Source organism: Elephantulus edwardii, unplaced genomic scaffold (assembly GCF_000299155.1).
Source record: "Elephantulus edwardii isolate Elephantulus edwardi_28Jun2011 unplaced genomic scaffold, EleEdw1.0 scaffold00174, whole genome shotgun sequence".
Taxonomy (NCBI): domain Eukaryota; kingdom Metazoa; phylum Chordata; class Mammalia; order Macroscelidea; family Macroscelididae; genus Elephantulus; species Elephantulus edwardii.
Genome location: NW_006399924.1, coordinates 1,660,772 through 1,679,135, shown reverse-complemented (window position 1 = coordinate 1,679,135; position 18,364 = coordinate 1,660,772). Strand labels below are relative to the sequence as shown.

Sequence of the window (18,364 nt, the reverse complement as noted above, 5' to 3'; positions counted from 1 at the left end):
TGTCCTATATCCATACCTTTTAAGTTTTTATGCTGAACTGATCATTAGAGAGGCCAGGCTTTATGAGGGGGAGTGTGGAGTCGTCAACAACCTGCAGATGACACCACTTTGCTACCTAAAACTGCAGAGGACCTGAAGCAGTTGCTGCAGAAGATCAAGGACTGTAGTCTTCAATATGATTTAAAGCTAAACATCAGGAAGACAAAGATTCTCACTACAGGGCCAACTGAAAATTACACAATGGATGGAGAAGAAATTGAGGTTAACGGTTTCAGTTTGGTCAGCTACACAATCAACACTCTTCGCACCAGCTGTCAGAAAATCAAAAGACAAATTTCATTGGGGAAGTCTGTTGTCAAGGAACTCTCCAGAGTGCTGAGGAGCAATGATGTCACTCTAGAGACTAAGGTGCGCCTGTCCAGGCCATGGTCTTCACAGTTACATACTGTGCATCAGAGAACTGGACAGTGACTAAGGATGACAGAAGAAGAATTGATGCCTTTGAGTTGTGGTGCTGGAGAAGAGTATTGAACATACCACAGACCACTGGGAGAACAAATAGGTCTGTCTTTGGAGAGGGTGAAATCAAGTTTCTCCTTGGAGGTAAAGATTTTGAAGCCTCATCTCACATACTTTGGACACATGACCAGGAGAGACCAGTCCTTTGAGAAGGACATCATGCTTTGAAAGGTGTAGGGACAAAGGAAGAGAGGAAGACCCCAGATGAGATGGATTGACATAATAATGGAGCAATGGATTTAGGTATGTCGGAGTCAGTAAGACTGGTTCAAGATAGGACAGGGTTCAGAGCTTTTGTACATAGGGTCACTAAGAATTGCAGGTGACTTGTTGGCACTTAACAAAAATAACAACAACAATAATAACAACAACTCTGTATTGCTTTCATCTTTTGATGCTTCCAACATCATTCAAGATTTTGCCTATAGAATGTGTTGCAATTCGAAGCTTGAATTTGTTTTTCAGATCTTTTAGCCTGCTAAATGCTGAGTGTGTTCTACCCTTTTGGTTTTGTAACTCCAGCTCTTTGCACATACTTTGCTTTATCTTCTTGAGCAGCATAGTGCATAACAAGTGCTTTAAAAAGTATTCATTGAGTTTGGAGATAAAAAGGGAAAAAAATAACATTTGGAGGGGACTGCTGTATTTAAAAGAATTTAAATTATCCAGAAACAACTGGAACAGTACATTGACAGAGAACATCCAGAAATACAATCTGGATTTAGAAGCGGTCATGATACTAGAGACATTATCACCAATGTCAGATAGATCTTGGCAGAGAGCAAAGATCATCAAAGGGATATCAGTATTTCATTGACTGATAAAAAAGCATTTGACTGTGTAGTTCACAACACATTGTGGTTAATTTTGATGAGAATGAGAACATTTGATTGTGCTTATGGGAAACCTATACTTGGACCAAGAAGCAGTCCTCAGAACAAAGCAGGGAAACACCGCATGGTTCAAAATCAGGAAGGGAGTGCCTCAGGGATGCATCCTACCTCCATACCTTTTTAATATATATGCTGAATAGATAATTTGGGAGGTGGGTTTTATTAGGAAGAATATGGCAGCAGGACTGTAGGAAGATTCATCAACACCTTACATTGTGCAGATGACACAACGTTGCTTGCTTAAACTGAGGAAGACCTGAATCACTTGCTGTAGAAGGTCAAGGACTGTAGTCTTCAATATGGATTGAAGCTTAACATCAAAAGACAAAGATTCTCACCACTAGGCCGATTGGAACACCATGATGGATAGAGAAGAGATTGAGGTTATTTACAGTTACATCTTGAGACTAGCAGTAAGGGAAATCAAAAGGCAAATTGCATGAGGTAAATCTGCTGTCAGGGACATTTCCAGAGTAGTGAGAAGCGATGATATCAGTTTAGAGACTAAGGTGCACCTGATCCGGTCCACGGTCGTCGCAAATACTTGCTATGCATCAGAGAGCTGGACAGTGACTAAGGATGACAAAATAAGAATTTATGACTTTGAGTTGTGGTGCTGGAGAAGAGTCTTGAATATAACGTCGACTGCCAAGAAAAGAAATAGGTTGGTCTTACCAAGGGTAAAACCAAATTTCTCCTTGGAGGCTAGGATTTTGAAGCTCTGTCTCATATACTTTGAGCATGTGGCCAGGAGCGACCTATTCTTGGGGAAGGACATCTTTCTCAGAGGGGTGGAGAGACAGTGCAGGAGAGGAAGACTCCAAATAAGGTTGATTTTTACAGTAACTAGGGCAATGGAGGTAGGTGTATCAAAGTCAGTGAGATTGGCTCAGGAGAGGGCAGGCCTCAGAGCCATTGTACACAGGATCACTATGAGTTGCAGGCAGCTTGATGGCACATAACAACAACAACATATCATTTGGACAGTATTTTTTACATCTTTTTGTATTAACACTAAAGATAAACATATTTAAGAACAGTGAGAATATATTGATTGGAAATTTATTGTCCTGTTTAAGAGTAAATTCCCTGGTTTTGGATCCAAAAGACCAGTTATTTATTCCATGTGAGTAAACACTATTCATGCTTATGCTTTATACTGAACAACATAATAGTGGTAACAGTGGAAGTTACAATTAGAAAAAGAACTATAAAATCTTTCTGAGATAAAGCAACTTTATTTTTCTTCTATAACAGACAGATATTTTTAATTAAAATATTTTGAAAGGCTCATATATACATATGGTATAGAATTTAAAAGACAAAGGAACATACAATAAAAGAAAATATATTTCTTAATTTTAAATCTTACTATTCTGTTTCAATTTTTAGAAGTATTAATATTACTTGTGTATGTTCCCAAGATAGTTTTTATGTAAGCAAGGATATTTGTGTATGCACAGGGTTCAGATCTTTTGTTCATAGGGTCATTCTGAGCCATATTTGACTTGATGGCACTGACTTAATATATTTTTCATGTAATCACTTGTTATATTTACTTTCTTATTTTTATATAAATTATAATATGATGATTAGCTTATGATTTAGTAAGTGAAACATTAAAATGAAACATTGTCTCAAATAGAAGGTAAGTCTTTCTAGAAGTTGTGTAAAGAAAAATTACTATAATGATAAAAAATTAATTTCAAAATAATTGTATAAGTAATAGTAAAAATACATAGAAAATGTACCATTTTCTAATATGCATAAAAATTAGCAAAGAAATATAGAACAAAATAGAAATACATTAATAATATCAATAATTTCAGAAATTCTCAAATAAGTTAGAATGAAATGTAATTTTTACTAAAATGTTACTCTTTCCCATTCCTCTTAGGGAAGAATTAGAGTCTGTAAGAGAAGAGCTCAAAAAGAAAAGAGATGAAGTTAAATGTAAATTGGACAAGAGTGAAGAAAATGTATGATATACTTATAAAAGATCATACTGTAAAATTATGTCTAAGTTGTAGGAGACATGGTTAGCCTCCCCTAGACTATCCAGCCAGATCAGGATTACTGTTGAGTTCACAGCAAAAATAGTTCTTAAAGGGAAGGATGCTTGCTAAACCAAAACTTACTCCTTTTGTTTGAATGCTGTTGGAGAGACTATACAAAGGGACATCGGATCCAAATTTAAGTCACACCAAGCTTCCTGGAAAAAGGTGCTTTTAGTTTAAAACTTTAGATTGATAGGAATTAATGAAAGACATGAGTGTGGACACAAAAGAAGCAAGGACAAGAAGAATATTCTTTTGTAAATTTTGAGAATATGAAGAAACATGAGTGAGCATAGTGTATTTGAGTTTATCTTATAGAAAAGATGAAATTTAAATAGTGATGGTAGTAGAGTGTAGAGACATGAGAATGGAGATGTAATAAGAGACTGTGTAAGTTCCTTTTAGGAGTTAAAAGTTACTGAAGAATTTTAATCTAAAGCATGTAGTTAGTGTACTACAAAATTTGTAAGACTACAAGAAAAGCCCAGGGATAGGATGAGTTACCATTTTTAGAGCTTTTGGTGGACCCAAGAACATTTTAGACTATTTGTTTTATACTTGGAAATTATTGTTATCGTCATTTTAGAAAATAGGGACCACAAAAGGTTAAAAACAAAAAGGTTAATGAGATTACATGGAAATCCAAGTTCTCAGTTAACTTTGGTTAAAATCTCAGGAAAAGAAGGAAAAAATAATTAAAAAAAGAAGTGTAGAGTTGTCTTCTACATTATTGGCACTAGACCGCATTTTCTTTCTCCTCCATAGCTATTTTTTATTTCACTTTCATATTTATTAGTTTAATTCAGTGTAAAAAATGAATTTATTAAAGGGCTTATTACTTGGTATGCTTAGAATTTGTATTAGAGACTGTTTCATATAAACTAAGCTTAAGTGGTTTGCTTTAGAGAAAAACAAATTTGATGTTTAATGTAAATTAAAAGTTTTATATTAATAATTTAAAGCATGATTTGCTTTATCAGTATAGAATATGTTAATAATTAGAGAAAGAAATATTTTGTTAGCATTGTGAACTTCCCATGATTAGATTTTAAATTACCTCTTTAGGTGTTTCTCAGAAATAAACTGTAATGTAAATAATTATAAGACATTTTGTCTGATACCTTAGTTCATATATTTATTATTTCATCTCTAAAATGGAAATAGCAATACCTATGCTTTATGTTCCATTGAGTTATTACAAGGTTCAAATTAACAAGATTTTTTTGAAAGACATATTTAAGAGATTATAAACATGACAGTTTAAAAAATCCAAGATAACTGGGAAAGCTGATAAGTGATTCTAAGCTAAAATAGAAGAGATGAGTACTAAATTGGAAACATTAACAGAAAAACTTTTTAGAAAGATACTGACTTTTGAGAGCTGATAAATACTTTGTAGAACTATAAGGGTAAGTTTTATAATTCCATTTTAAAATACTTCAGGCGTCGAGGACTCTCCTTCATAGGGTAGCTATGAGTCACCTGCGACTCAATGGCACTTAACAACAACAACAACAAATACTTCAAAATGGACTTCTGATGGCCTGGTAAAGAGTTGCACTGCCAACCCAAAGGCAAACAGTTCTATACACCAGCTGTTCTGTGGGAGAAAGGAGGACAGTCTCTTCCCATGTGATTTACAGCCTCTGAAAACTTGCCACAGGTTCCAGCTCAACAAAATGAACAGCAAATACTACTAAAAGATACTCAGAAGAAAAATAGAATATTTGTTAATATTTTTAATCTGATGTCAATAATCTTTTTTTAGGCTCGAAACATTGAGTGTGAAGTTATTAAAAAAGATAAACAAATGAAGATATTAGAAAACAAGGTATCAAATTATGTTAATTTTTTGGCGATAGAGGCTTTGTAACTATCATCTATCTATCTATCTATCTATCTATCTATCTATCTATCTATCTATCTATCTATCTATTATTTAAGCTAAACAGCATTATCTTGTATAAGTAATCTCATTACTCTTTGAAGACTATAAGGATTTAAAAAATTTTTAGAAAATCGAGGTTTCCTTTCCTACATAAAAATTCTTGTGAACAAAATCTTCCTTTATGTATATGAGTTTTACCTAAAAATTAATTGTGAGTTTAAAATACTTTAAAAATCTTCTAGATATTCCACCAAATATATTTCAAATTTCTGTTAGCTTTTAAAGGGACAGAAATGCCTTTTTTTAAAAAAAAAAGTGATAACATCTTAACCCAAATGTGAAGATTATGAAAATTTAAAAGGAATGAAAACTCATTTTCCAACAGCTTATTCAGAAAGGGGGGGGAAAGGGGGGTTTGTGCGGGGAGAAGTGGTGCAAGTGAATGAATGGAATCCCAAAATCTCTGTAGATGTTCATTGAAATGAAAAATAAATAACCTAAATTTAAAAAAAAAAAAGAAAGAGGGGAGAATGGGATGGCACACTTTGATGGAGCAATCAAAATGATATCTAAAGTTTTAATAATTATGTCATTATAATTTTAGAATAAATATACAAAATTTTTACTTATACCAGTTGTCATTCTATAAAAAGAATTTTCTTGTAAGTACTGTGACAAAAGAATATTTTAAGTTAAGGTGCCCATTTGAAATTTTTTTTTACATAAAGATAGCATGAATTCAATCTCTAAAATATGTAAAATTAGCTTGTGGTTATTTGTTCCCCAAGCATACTGTCAAAGTTAAGACATATGTTTCCTTTTGTGTGACATAGACATTTTTTGTTTAGTCTTTTACTAAGTATATGGTCCTTTGTGTTCCTGTCTTTATACAGGATTATTTTACTTGACTTTGTATCTTTTAGTGTGCCCCCCAATTTTATCTTGTTTGGTTATGTTCTTTCTTGCTCTGGTTCTATTCAGCAGATACTTTGATGGCAAACGCTCGTGCTACCCTTAAACTGATGGCTATTGCTTTTGAATTTTCTTTTTCTAAACGTCTGTAAATTCCTTACTTTCTGTTCAAAGAATCTACTTAGCCTTTCTGCTAAAACGAAAGTATCTTGGAATTTTTTTTAAAAATAAAATTGTAAACAAATACTTTTACCTGCTGATAATATTTATGCCAGTTATATTGGTATGAAAATTAGTTATAGGTTGTTTAATTTTCCTGCTTAGTTTTTTAAATTTTCTCAAATAGGGATGGAAAATATTAAAATTTATACTAAACAAGTTTCTGATAAACAACTTGTGCTATGTATTATTCAGTTTCAGAATATCAGAAATGACTGCACATGAGCGTTCCAAGAAGAATGTTTAGTAGCGTATATTGTGCTAATGAAAGAAATGTAACCTTTTTTTATTGACGTTTTTTGTCTGATTTCATGGTAGTTAGAACAATTTACCTATCACCACCATATTCTTGTGTCTTTTTAGGACACATTATAAATGTATTATTTTTATGATATGGCAAACATTACTTAGATTAATACCTCTTATAGGCAAGGATAGCAATGCTTCATCGTACATGTTTTGGGCATGTTGTTAGGAGGGGCTATTCCTTAGGAAGGGCTTCGTATTTGGAAAAGTGGAAGGTCACTGAAATAGAGGAAGACTGTCAATGAGAGAGATCAATGCATTGACTGTAGCAATGGGCTTAAGTACGTCAGAGATGATGAGGATGCCACAGGATAGGACAGGGTTTAGATGTTTGTTGTTCATGGGGTCTCTAGGAGTCATACTTACCTTGACATAACCTAACAACAACAACAATGCACTTTTGCATAAATCTAGGTAGTGTAATATAGTCCCTTGAAGTGAGAGAGAAAATAGTATTTTAGCTGATATTTAAATAAAAATTGGAATGTCGTTAGGGGAGGATATAGTGTAATATAATTATTCCTCTCCAAATTAAAATATGTAAAAGAGATCACAGAAATGAGAAGTGAAGAAGAATGGGTAATTAATATCATTCAAAGTATTGTATAAGGTTGACCAAAAAGCATAAATGTTTAGAATTTAAAATATATGATCTCTGAAAAAAATATATATAATCTCTGTTAAAGCTTACTTTTCATGTACTTTTACATTAATGGAATTATTTTATAGCATTAATTTTTTTTCCAATTCAACACATTTCCCCCCTCCCATTGATTCAGTGTTGCACTTTTCTCCCCTCCCAACCCTCTCCCCCAGTACACTACCCTCTTGGAAAAGTAAAATTCTTTCATTGTTTTACAGTCCCTCCCCCCAGGTCCACTCCACTATATAGCCTTCACTCTGGACTCCTGTCATGACAAAAATCCCTAATAATTTTCCCTGTTAAACAGTTTTCTCCCTCATCTGTTTCAATGCAGTATACATTATTGAACCCATCCTTCTCATTCTCCTCCCAGGCCCGAGGTCAGTCCTCCCAAGCCCAAGGTTAGTCCTGCTTTACAACAGTGGCACCATGCAGTATTTGTCCTTTTGTGACTGAGATACTTCACTCAGCATAATGTCCTCCAGGATCAACCATTCTGAATAATATTGCATGAATTCCTTGTTTTTCAATGCAGCATAGTATTCCATTGTGTGAATATACTACAGCTTCTCTAACCATTCATTTGTTGATGGGAACTTAGGTTGTTTCCAACTTCTTGTGTTGCATTAATTTTGAAACATTTTTTCTGTTACTTTGTATATTTCCATTAGTGTGAAATGAATTATTTTGATTGAACTGCTTAATAAAATAACTGTAATTATAGTAATTATATTTATAATTATATACACACATTTATATAATTATATATGTATATAAGATACACACACACATATATATATATATGTTTTATTATAGTGTAACAACTTAAGGAAGCAAATTGAAAATAAAAACAAGCATGTTGAAGAACTCCAGCAGGAGGTATGAACTGTTTAAATACTCTCAAAATCAAGTACTATATTTTCACTACAGTTTTAGACAATACTTTATAAATAATTTAGTCACTATTTTAAATCTAAATCAGTTCTAGAGTAGAGTGTCTTTGGTGTTAAATATAACTCTTTATTTTTAATTTTAACAGAATAAAACCTTAAAAAGAAAGAGTACAGCAGAAAGCAAGCAACTGAATGTTTATGAGATAAAGGTATTTTTACACCTTAATTTTCAAAATATGAGTAAATAGCTGAGAATTCATAAATTCTTTATAATTTATACTATCACAGTAATTTCAAAGATTGTTATCTTTTTAAATTGTGTAAAAAGTCATTTTATTGCTATAGAGTATACTCATCTGTGCTTGATCTGAACAATTTGAAGATAAATGTGTTTTTTGAGTGTATTCATAGCTCTTACCCACAAACTGAAAAGTGAAATTGAGTAGGTCTGTAGTGAAGACTGAGAATATATGATTTTTTAAAAGTTCATTGTATGTTTATCTTTCTGTAAAAGAATTGGAGTATCATTGGTGCTGTAGAAAAATAAAAATTCCCAAGCTGTAGTTTAATAATGTTAGATCTATACTTTGCCATTTTATTCCAGTTCTTTGAACAGTGACTTCCATGTAGCATGTGCTCAATAAGTAGTTTCTCAATTATGAGTGGAAAGTTGTAGTTATCAGTGTAGCAATGTATTGATTTATTGTGGTAAACTAAATATATGTGTTCATGTGTGTATATATGTGTGTGTGTATGTATGTGTGTGTATATCATCTATCTATCATCTCTCTCTATCTCTATCTATCATCTGTCGGCTTAGTGGTAAAGAGTTGCATTGCCAATCCAGTGGTGTGTGGTTGGAATTTACTAGCTGCCTGACAGGTGAAAGATGGTCAGTTACCTTCTGAGCAGTTTACTGCCCCTGAAAACCTGCTGGAGGGTCAGCCATGAGACAGTTCTAACTCAATGACACATAATGATCACAATAAATAGGTATGTGTGTGCACATGTGCACGCATGTGCATGCTGGTGTAGTCTGTATATAGTTGTGTTGCTGCAGTACCACTCAGGCAGTGGGAAACTGCTGGCAGATCCACAGGAGAAAGATGTGATTCTTTCTCTTGAAAACCCCGCTGAAGGATTAGCTTTAAATTAATTTCTACTCTGTAGCAAAATGTAGTCAGTATGTACTTTGGAACCTAAACTGACTCATAGCTGACCCTCTATTGGGTTTTCAAAGGCAGTATATGGTTCAGGAGAAGATAGCCCATTTTTCTTCAGTGGAGGGACTGATGGGCTTGAACTGAGTGCCTTTAGATTGGCAGTGCAAATCCTTATCATTAAGCTACCAGAGCTCCCAATGAGTAGTAAATGTATATGCTATATATTTTTAATATATAATGGTTTAACAATTCTATATTATGTTGTTTGTTGCTGTTATGTGCCATCAAGTCACCTGCAACTCACAACGATCCTGTGTACACAGCTCTGAACTCTGCCCTATCCTGAGCAAGTCTTACTGGCTCTGACACGCTTAATCCCATTACCCCAGTTATCATGTCCGTACATCTCATCCAGGGTCTTCCTCTCCTGCTCTGTTGCTACATCCTTCCAAGCATTATGTCCTTCTCCAAGAATTGATCCCTCCTGGCCCTGTCCCCAAAATATGTGAGACAGAGCTTCAAAATCCTTGTTTCCAAGGAGAAACTTGGTTTCACCCTCTCTCTTCTCCAGCACTACAACTCAAAGGCATCAATTCTTCTTCTGTCATCCTTAGTCATTGTCCAGATCTCTGATGCATAGTTTGTAACTGCGAAGACCATGGTCTGGATAAGGTGTACCTTTTTCTCTAAACATACATCATTGCTCCTCAGCACACAGGAGTAATGATTTTTTAAATCACTACCTAACTTGGGAGGAATTGGAGAGTATTATGCTAAGTGAAAGAACTCAGTCCCACAAGGACAAACACTGTATAAAATCACTGCTTGACTGCATGGACTCTTAACATTATTGTTAACTTTGAGAAGAATGGAAACAGCCCAAATGTTCAACCCCAATTGAATGAATTGAGAAACTATGGTACATTCACATGACGGAATCCCAGGACATAAATTGGTGCTCATGGAAAACCTGCACATAGACCAAAAAACAGTTATTTGATCAGAACAAGGGAAGATGATTTAAAACCAGGAGAGGTATGTGTCAGAGTTATATCCAGAGCGAAACATTTTTGTACGAGTCTTTGTGCTTCAGTTCCCTTTCTCTCAGGGTATATTCAAAACAGTGGAATAGCTGGGTTATGTGGAATTTCTATGTTCAACTTTCTGAGGAAACACCAAACTGCCTTACAGAATGGTTATACAATTTACATTCCCACCAAAAATGTATAAAGCTTCTATCTCACCACATCCTCTCCACCTGCCATCCTATTAAACTTTGTCACTGCTACTGGAGTGAGATGGTTTCTCATTGTGGTTTTGATTTGCATCTTCCTTATTGCCAGTGATTTTTGAGCATTTTTTCATGTGTCTGTTGGTCATCCAGATGTCTTCCTCTGTAAAAATTCTTACCATGTTCTTTTGTCCATTTTGCAATTGGGTTGTCAGTCTTTCTCTTGTGGAGAGAGGCCCTGTAGGATTCTGCAAATTTTTAATATGAGACCTTTGTCTGAAATGGTATTGACAAATGCTTTTTCCCAGTCAATAGGTTTTCTTTTCTTTCTGTTGGAGAATGTTTGTGATGTGCAAGGAATTTAATCTTTAGAAGGTCCCATTCATCAATTTTATTCTTTCCAGATTGTGCATTTCTGGCTGTATTTGTCAGTCTCTTTATACCATAGACTAGGCTGTCTAAGCTTGATCCCAGTTTGTCTCTGATGAACTTTATGGTTTTAGGCTTTCCTTCCAGGTCTCTGATCTACTTTGAGGTAATTTTTGTGTATAGTATGAGATGTGGATTCTGTTGCAGCTTTCTGCAACCATTTGTTGAAGAGGTCATCATTTCCCCATTTGATAGGTTTTATTTCCTTGTTATCAGTTGACCATAGATAGCTGAGTTCATTTCTGGGTTTTCAATTCTGTTTCATTGTACTATGTGCCTATCATTGTACCTGCATCATGCTGTTTTGGCTACTACCTCTGTGTAGTAGGTTTTGAGGTCAGGAAGTGCTATGCTCCCGGTTAATTTTTGTTTTTCAGAAGTGTTTTGATTATTCAGGATCTCTTGCTTCTCCAAATAAATTTGACAATTTCCATTTTGATCTCCTTGAAAACTGAATTTTGTGTCTGATTTGGGATTGTATTGAACATGTAGATTGCCTAGGTAGGCTTGTAATTTTCACAATATTGTCTTCCTATCCATGAACAGGACACATTTTCCCATTTATTTAGGTCTTTTTTTTTAATCTTACATAAATGTCCTGTAGTTTTCTTTGTATAGGTCTTTTGTGTCTCTCGTTAGGTTCACTCCCAAGTATCTCAGTTTGGGTTGGCTATTTTAAATGCTACTGCTTTCTTTGTTCCTTTCTCTGAGTTCTGTTTGGGTATTGACCTTATATCCTGCCACTCTACTAAATTGATCTACTAGCTCTAACACTTTTTTTGTTGATTCTCTGAGGTTTTCTGTGTACACTCTCATTACATCTGCATATAGTGATAGTTTAACCATCTCTTTGCAGATCTAGATTCCTTTCATTTCCTTCTCTTGTTGTATTTCCCTAGCAAGCACTTCCACTACAATATTGAATAGAAGTGGTGACAATGGGCATCCTTGTCTGGTTTCTGCTTGCCAGGAAAGTGCTTTTGCTCTTTCTTTATTGAGAATTATATTGGCTCTTGATTTTGCATGTATACTTTTCACTAAGTTAAGGAAGTTTCCTTCTATCCCAATTTTGCTGAGTGTCTTAATCAGGAAGGAGTATTGGATTTTGTCAAATGCTTTTTCTGCTTTAATTCCTTAGATCATATGGTTCTTGTTATTTGCTTTGTTAATATGGTGAGTAAGGTTGATTATTTTTCTTAGGTTGAAGCATCCTTGCATACATGTTATGAATCCCACTTGGTCATGATGAATTCATTTTTGATGTGATTTATATTCTATTGGCTAGGATTTTGTTAAGGACTTTTGCATCTATGCCCATGAGACATGTTGTCTTTGATTGTCATCGAGTCAAGCACAACTCATAGTGACCTTATGAACATAAGACCTGAAGCCTTTTTTATAATCGTTGTTTATCAAAGTTCATAGAATTTCCAGGGGCATGTTGTTTAGGAAGTGGATGCCACTCCTACTTCCAATCATGAGAGATATTGGTCTGTGATTTTCATCCTTGGTAATATCTTTGCCAGGTTTTTAAATTAGGGTTATGCTTTCTTCATAAAATGACTCTGGGAGTGTTCCTTCTTTTTCAGTTTTTGAAGTAATTTAAGTTGAATTGGTGATATTTTGGTGGAATTCAGCTGTGAAGCCAGGTCTAGGACTTTTCTTATGGGAAATCTTTTTATGACCTGTTCAGTTTCTTTTTTTACAATGGGTTTGTTCAAGTGTTCTATATCTGTCTTTATCAGTCTGGGTAGGGCATGAGCTTCAAGGAATTTGTCCATTTCCTCTAGGTTTTTTACTTTTTCAGAGTATTTCTTTTCATAGTGTTCCAATATTATTGATTTAATTTCTTCTGATTCTGTTGTGATGTCACCTCTATAATTTCTTTATAGAATTATCTGCATCTTCTTTTTTTTTGTTAAGTTCGCCAGAAGTTTGTCAATTTTATTAACCCTTTCCAAAAACCTGCTTCTGATTTTATTGATGGTTTCAGTTGTTTTTCTGTTTTTCTATCTCACTGAACTCAGCTTTTGAACTTATAATTTCTTTTCTTCTAGAAGGCTGTAGGATTAAATAGTTGTTTCTTTTCCTATTTGATGAAGTTTTGAGTTACATCATTGATTTGTCTTCCTTTTTTTATATGTGTGCCTGTTGCTATGAACTGCACCCTGAGAACTGCTTTTGGTATGTTGTATTTTAAACCATGATCTTTTCAGTTACTTCTTTTCCATCTGAAAGTTGGACAGTGAATAAGAATAACAGAATAAATACCTTTTAATTGTGATGTTGGAAGAGTACTGAATATCCCATAGACTGCTAAAAGAAGAAACAAGTCTGTCTTGGAAGCAGTGGAACTAGAGTCCTCTTCAGAGGCAAAAATAGTGAAACTTTGATCTCATATACTTTTGGCATATTGTCAGGAGGGACTAATCCTTGCAAAATGACAACATTATGCTGGGAAAGATGGGGAGTCAGAGAAAGAGAGCAAGATTCTCAACAAGATGGGTGCACACAATTATTAACAATGAGCTAGAGTTTTTCAGAGATCATGAAGATGGCACAGGATAGGGTAAAGTTTAGATTAGTTGATCATAGGATTTCTGTGAGTAGTTGTCACCTACTTTATTTCCATGCTACCTAACTACAACAACAGCAATTTCAAGTAGCTCACCAAAAGAAGTGAGGAGAAATTGAAGAACTTTCTGTGAAAGATCAAGAACTATAGACTTTAATATGGATTGTATTGCAACATCAAGAAGACAAAAATCTTTACCACATGGCCAATAGATAGCATCATGATAGATGGAGAAAAGATTGAAATTACTGAATATTTTCTCTTGCTCAGATCCACAATCACCAGCAGTCAGGCAATCAAAAGATGAGTTGTATTTGGACAATCTGCTATCAAGAACATCTTCAGAATGCTAAGGAGCAACAATGTTAGTCTAAAGACTAAGATGTGCTAGATTCAATCCATGGTTTTCTCAGTTGCTTGCTATGCACCTAAAAGCTAGACAGTGAGTAAGGATGACAGAACTAGAATTAGTACCTTTGACTTGGAATGCTGGAGAAAAGTGTTGAACAGACCATGAACTGCCAAAAGAACACATAGGTCTGTTCCAGGAAGGGTGAGACTAGGTTACTCCTTGAAAGCAAGGACGATTAAGCTCCCATTATGCTTGGAAGGGTGGAAGATCAGCACTTTGACAGTTGGGTCACATGTGTCAGAAATGGTGAGGCTGGCTCAGAATAGGGTAAGATTCAGAGCCTTTATTTATGTAATTGGTATGTACTGTGGATGACTTAATGGCACATGAAAACAACGGATGGCATACTTCATAGTGTGTTTCCTTGCTTACTATGAGGCCATGAGTCTCTAGCAGCCTGAATGCATCAGCAGCTCTATGGGAGAAAGTTGGACAGTCTCCTCCCTTTAAGATTGACAGCCTCAGAAACCCCTATGGGGGGTTGCTGAGGTTGGAACTGATCTGAGTGAGCATGAGTGACTGTTACTGTGGAGTTGTCTATTTCTCTTAAAATCTATCAAAGGCTGATTTTAGGTATCTTGGAGCTCTTTCTCTGAGTGTGGTGTTATGTAAAGTGATGTGCTTTTTGTTCAGTTGTCCCTTTAAATGCCCTTTATGTCTCTTACAGGAGTTTTTGCTTTGCAATCTCTTTTATCAGAAATTAGTGTTATCCTTTCTTCTGTGTTTTGATTGCTGTTTACCTGATATATATTTATTCTGCATTTTCATCTTCAGTCCATCTTTGATTTGTATCTAAGATGTGTCTCTTGTAGACAGTAAATTGATGGGTCCATCCTGATCTCTTTCTCTTGACTGGTACATTTGGTCCTTTTTGAAATTATTTTTCTCATAATCTTCACTCCTGCTATTTTGGTGTTTACAAGGTCTTTATAACTTCCTCTTTTTTATTATGATTTTAATATTTTTAAATCTTCTTGGAGGTTATCCTGTAAGTTACTGATTCATTGTGAAGTCTAAAACATTTCATTTTATCTTGAAGTTGTCCTAACTTTCTCTCCACTTAGGAGTTCTGTAATTACACTACTCATTCCTTCTTTTTGCCTTGTTGATGTCCTCATTTATAGAATGATATCTCTAGTTCTCAATTTTTGTCTCAAGTTTATATTTTACTTTATATTTGTCTAGGTGAGATTCTGAATGATATTGTCACGTAAGTTAATTTTGTGCTGTTGCTTGTAATTGTTGATTTTGTTTGAAGAATTCCCTTTTCTATTTCTCATAAGCTTGGTCTAGTGCTCAAATTCCCTTAACTTCTACTTATCTGGAAATGTCCTAATTTCACTATAAAATTTAAGGTCATTTAGCTAATTATGTAATGCTTGGTTGACAGTTTTTTCTTTTAGAGTTTTGTATGTCATCCTATTGACTCTTGCATGTGTGATTCGTGCTGATAGCATAAAAATTTAATCTTGACTAGTTCTCCTTTGTAGATAATACCTTGTTTTTTCCTAAGCTACTTTTCATATTTTTTTCTTTTTGTTTGATTTAGGAGAATTTTATTCTGTCAGGTCTTGGTGTTTTTCTTTGGAATTTATCTTGTTTGGAGTTTGTTCAACTTCTTGAATATATATATTTTTTAAAGTCTTCATAGTATCTATTTGAAAAGTTTTCTTTCTAAAAATCTTAAGTGCCTTTTCCCCTCTCTTTTCCTGTTTTATAATTCCAATCATATAAGTTACTCCTTTTAATGGTGCTCCATGTAACTCTTATGCTTGATTGGTTTTTCTGTCATCTATTTTATAATTGTTCCTTTAGTAGATTAGTATTTATGGCTTTCTCTTACGTACCTAATTCTGTGTTTTGTCTCCTCAATTTCATTTTTTTGTGTTCTTTTAGTGTGTTTACTTGCTTTTTTATATGAACTTAGTTCATATTAATTTAGTTAGAACTAAATATATATTCATGAGAGACAATAGATTTTTTTAAAGATGCAAAGTCCATTTAATTTTATGAAACACATAAGGAAAAGAATTCAAGTAGTTCTCTAAGATTTACCAAACTTCAAATTCTGTTACTCAGCCTTCCTGGATGACCCTTGAAATAATTGATCCAAAGATATCTCTAAATCTTATTAAATCTTAAGCTAAAACTGTCCTCTTACATCATCTTTAAATCACCTGGTAGCTTAATTAGATATGCAAAGAGTGGTCTTTGAAGGTATAACTATTGGTCCCTGTCTGAAGCAAAGAAATCAAAGATACATAAAAATAATTTATCCATAGAACTAAAAGACTTCACAGACCTCAACTTCCATGAACCTAAGACAGAAGAATTTCATGGTACCTGTCTATCACTATTTACTGCTCCAATTGGATCACAATAGAGTATCCTGGAGAGAGAGTGGAAGCTAAATGTTGAGCAAAATGAAAACTAACAGTAATGGCCCCTGAGACTTTGATTCCTTTTTTCCTTCTCTTATTTTTCTAGTATTTATTGTAGTAAAGCTGACTCTAGTAAAATTATAGATGTGGTTTTGGTCCCTGTCGTATTTCTCATTTGGTTTTAAAACATTTTACACTGTTTGTAAATTGTTATTTTTCAGATTGTACATCATTAGGTCCTTGGGTACTTCCCCCCTGAATCTTGAGGCATTAGTTCAAATGCTTAAAAAATATAAACAGCATAGAATGTATGCACCAAGAAGTACATGTTGAACATATTTAATCACAAAGTAATTGAAAAAGTCCTGATCATTACTTCTTGACTAAAGTTCATTAATCTGAAATAATTCAAGAACTTCCAAGATTTCTCTGTTATCCACAACAAAATATGAATAATAATAACAAAGTATGAATAATCTCCTCTTTTTGCTTCCCATTGCTGACAGCCTTTATGTAACAGTCATGGTTCTTGATATTGAAGTGAGTTTCAGTTCTATCATCTACACAAACTAATCTACTGTCTCCATTTTCTTTCCATTGCAATAGACATCCATAGTGTCTTTTCCCAGTATAACTCTAAAATCTAAAGTCTGGGACTTGGCCTTGCCAGGCTCTCTCCTACTTAGCCACTGCCTGGACTCCATCCCGCAAGGCCGTGCTGCCTTCATGGTCCAGTTGGAACCAGCCTAGTCTCCATGGTGGCTGCTTCTGGCACTTAGCCCTCCTGATAACCTAGGAAAAAAAGATAGATCTTGTAGCTGTTTGGGAGGTTGCTTTAAGTGATGGAGTCCACAAGATTGAATTTGAACACGGGACTACATCATGTAAATATGTAGTATATATAGATGGGAAGGAAGAGATAAGGAAAAAGTATATGTTCAAAAAAACATTGTATGTTGGAGCTGCCAAGACAAAGGTGACTATAAATGTAGATGTGGTCAGTGGATTTCCTGGAAATTAATGGGGAAAGCCTCAAAAAGTTTGTGGAGAGCAGATAAAAAACCACTAATACTTGAATATTACACTTGGGTGATGAGGATTTTAGAGTTGTATTTGGAGGCTACGATTCTTAACCACTTTTTGGTCCTGGAATTCAACTCATTCATAGTACAACATGCAACCAAACAATAGATCTATAATGTGAACAATAACTTCAGGAGATATTTATTCCTTATAGTTATCAAAATCATGCAAAATTACAAGGACAACATTTTCTCAGAGATAAAGCACAAAAAGTAGGAAAAGAGAGGCTTGAAAGATGAATGGATAAAAGAATACCAGAGAGATAGTTGAGAAGAGTGATAATATTTTGCAGGAATTGCAATCAGTGTCATAAAATAAATTATTTATGAATGTTTGAATAGAATATCTTTTTTCTCTGTAAATTTCTATCAAATCACAATGTTATTGTTGTGTACCATTGAATCAAAAAATAGCCGACCCTCTGATGGATTTTAGAGGCAGGTTTTCAGAGGTTTTACTTGCATGGGAAGATTGCCCATCCTTCTCCTGTGGAGAAGTTGGTGGATTTGAACTGTGTGCCCTCAGGATTGCGGTACAGATTCTTAACTTCTAGGCCGATAAAAAGTTAAAAATAAAAAAGAAAAATACCTATGCACCAAATGAAAGACCTGCAAACTACATAAAACAAACATTAACAAAACTGAAAAAGGAAATGGACAACACTACTATAATACTTGGAGACTTCAATACACCCCTCTCAAGAAAAGGTAGAACTACCAGAAAGAAACTCAACAAAGATACTGAAGAATTAAACCATACA

At 34.4% G+C, this 18,364-nt stretch overlaps 1 protein-coding gene across 1 annotated transcript in view; it reads left to right on the top strand.

Annotated features, from left to right (window-relative positions):
• Positions 1–18,364, top strand: part of SYCP1 (synaptonemal complex protein 1) — a 241,559-nt gene that overhangs the window by 121,447 nt on the left and 101,748 nt on the right. The window contains exons 20-22 of the mRNA XM_006895723.1: positions 3,310–3,391; positions 8,254–8,316; positions 8,477–8,539. Of these exons, the coding sequence (XP_006895785.1) occupies positions 3,310–3,391; positions 8,254–8,316; positions 8,477–8,539 (208 nt within the window). The remainder of the gene's footprint in view (positions 1–3,309; positions 3,392–8,253; positions 8,317–8,476; positions 8,540–18,364) is intronic.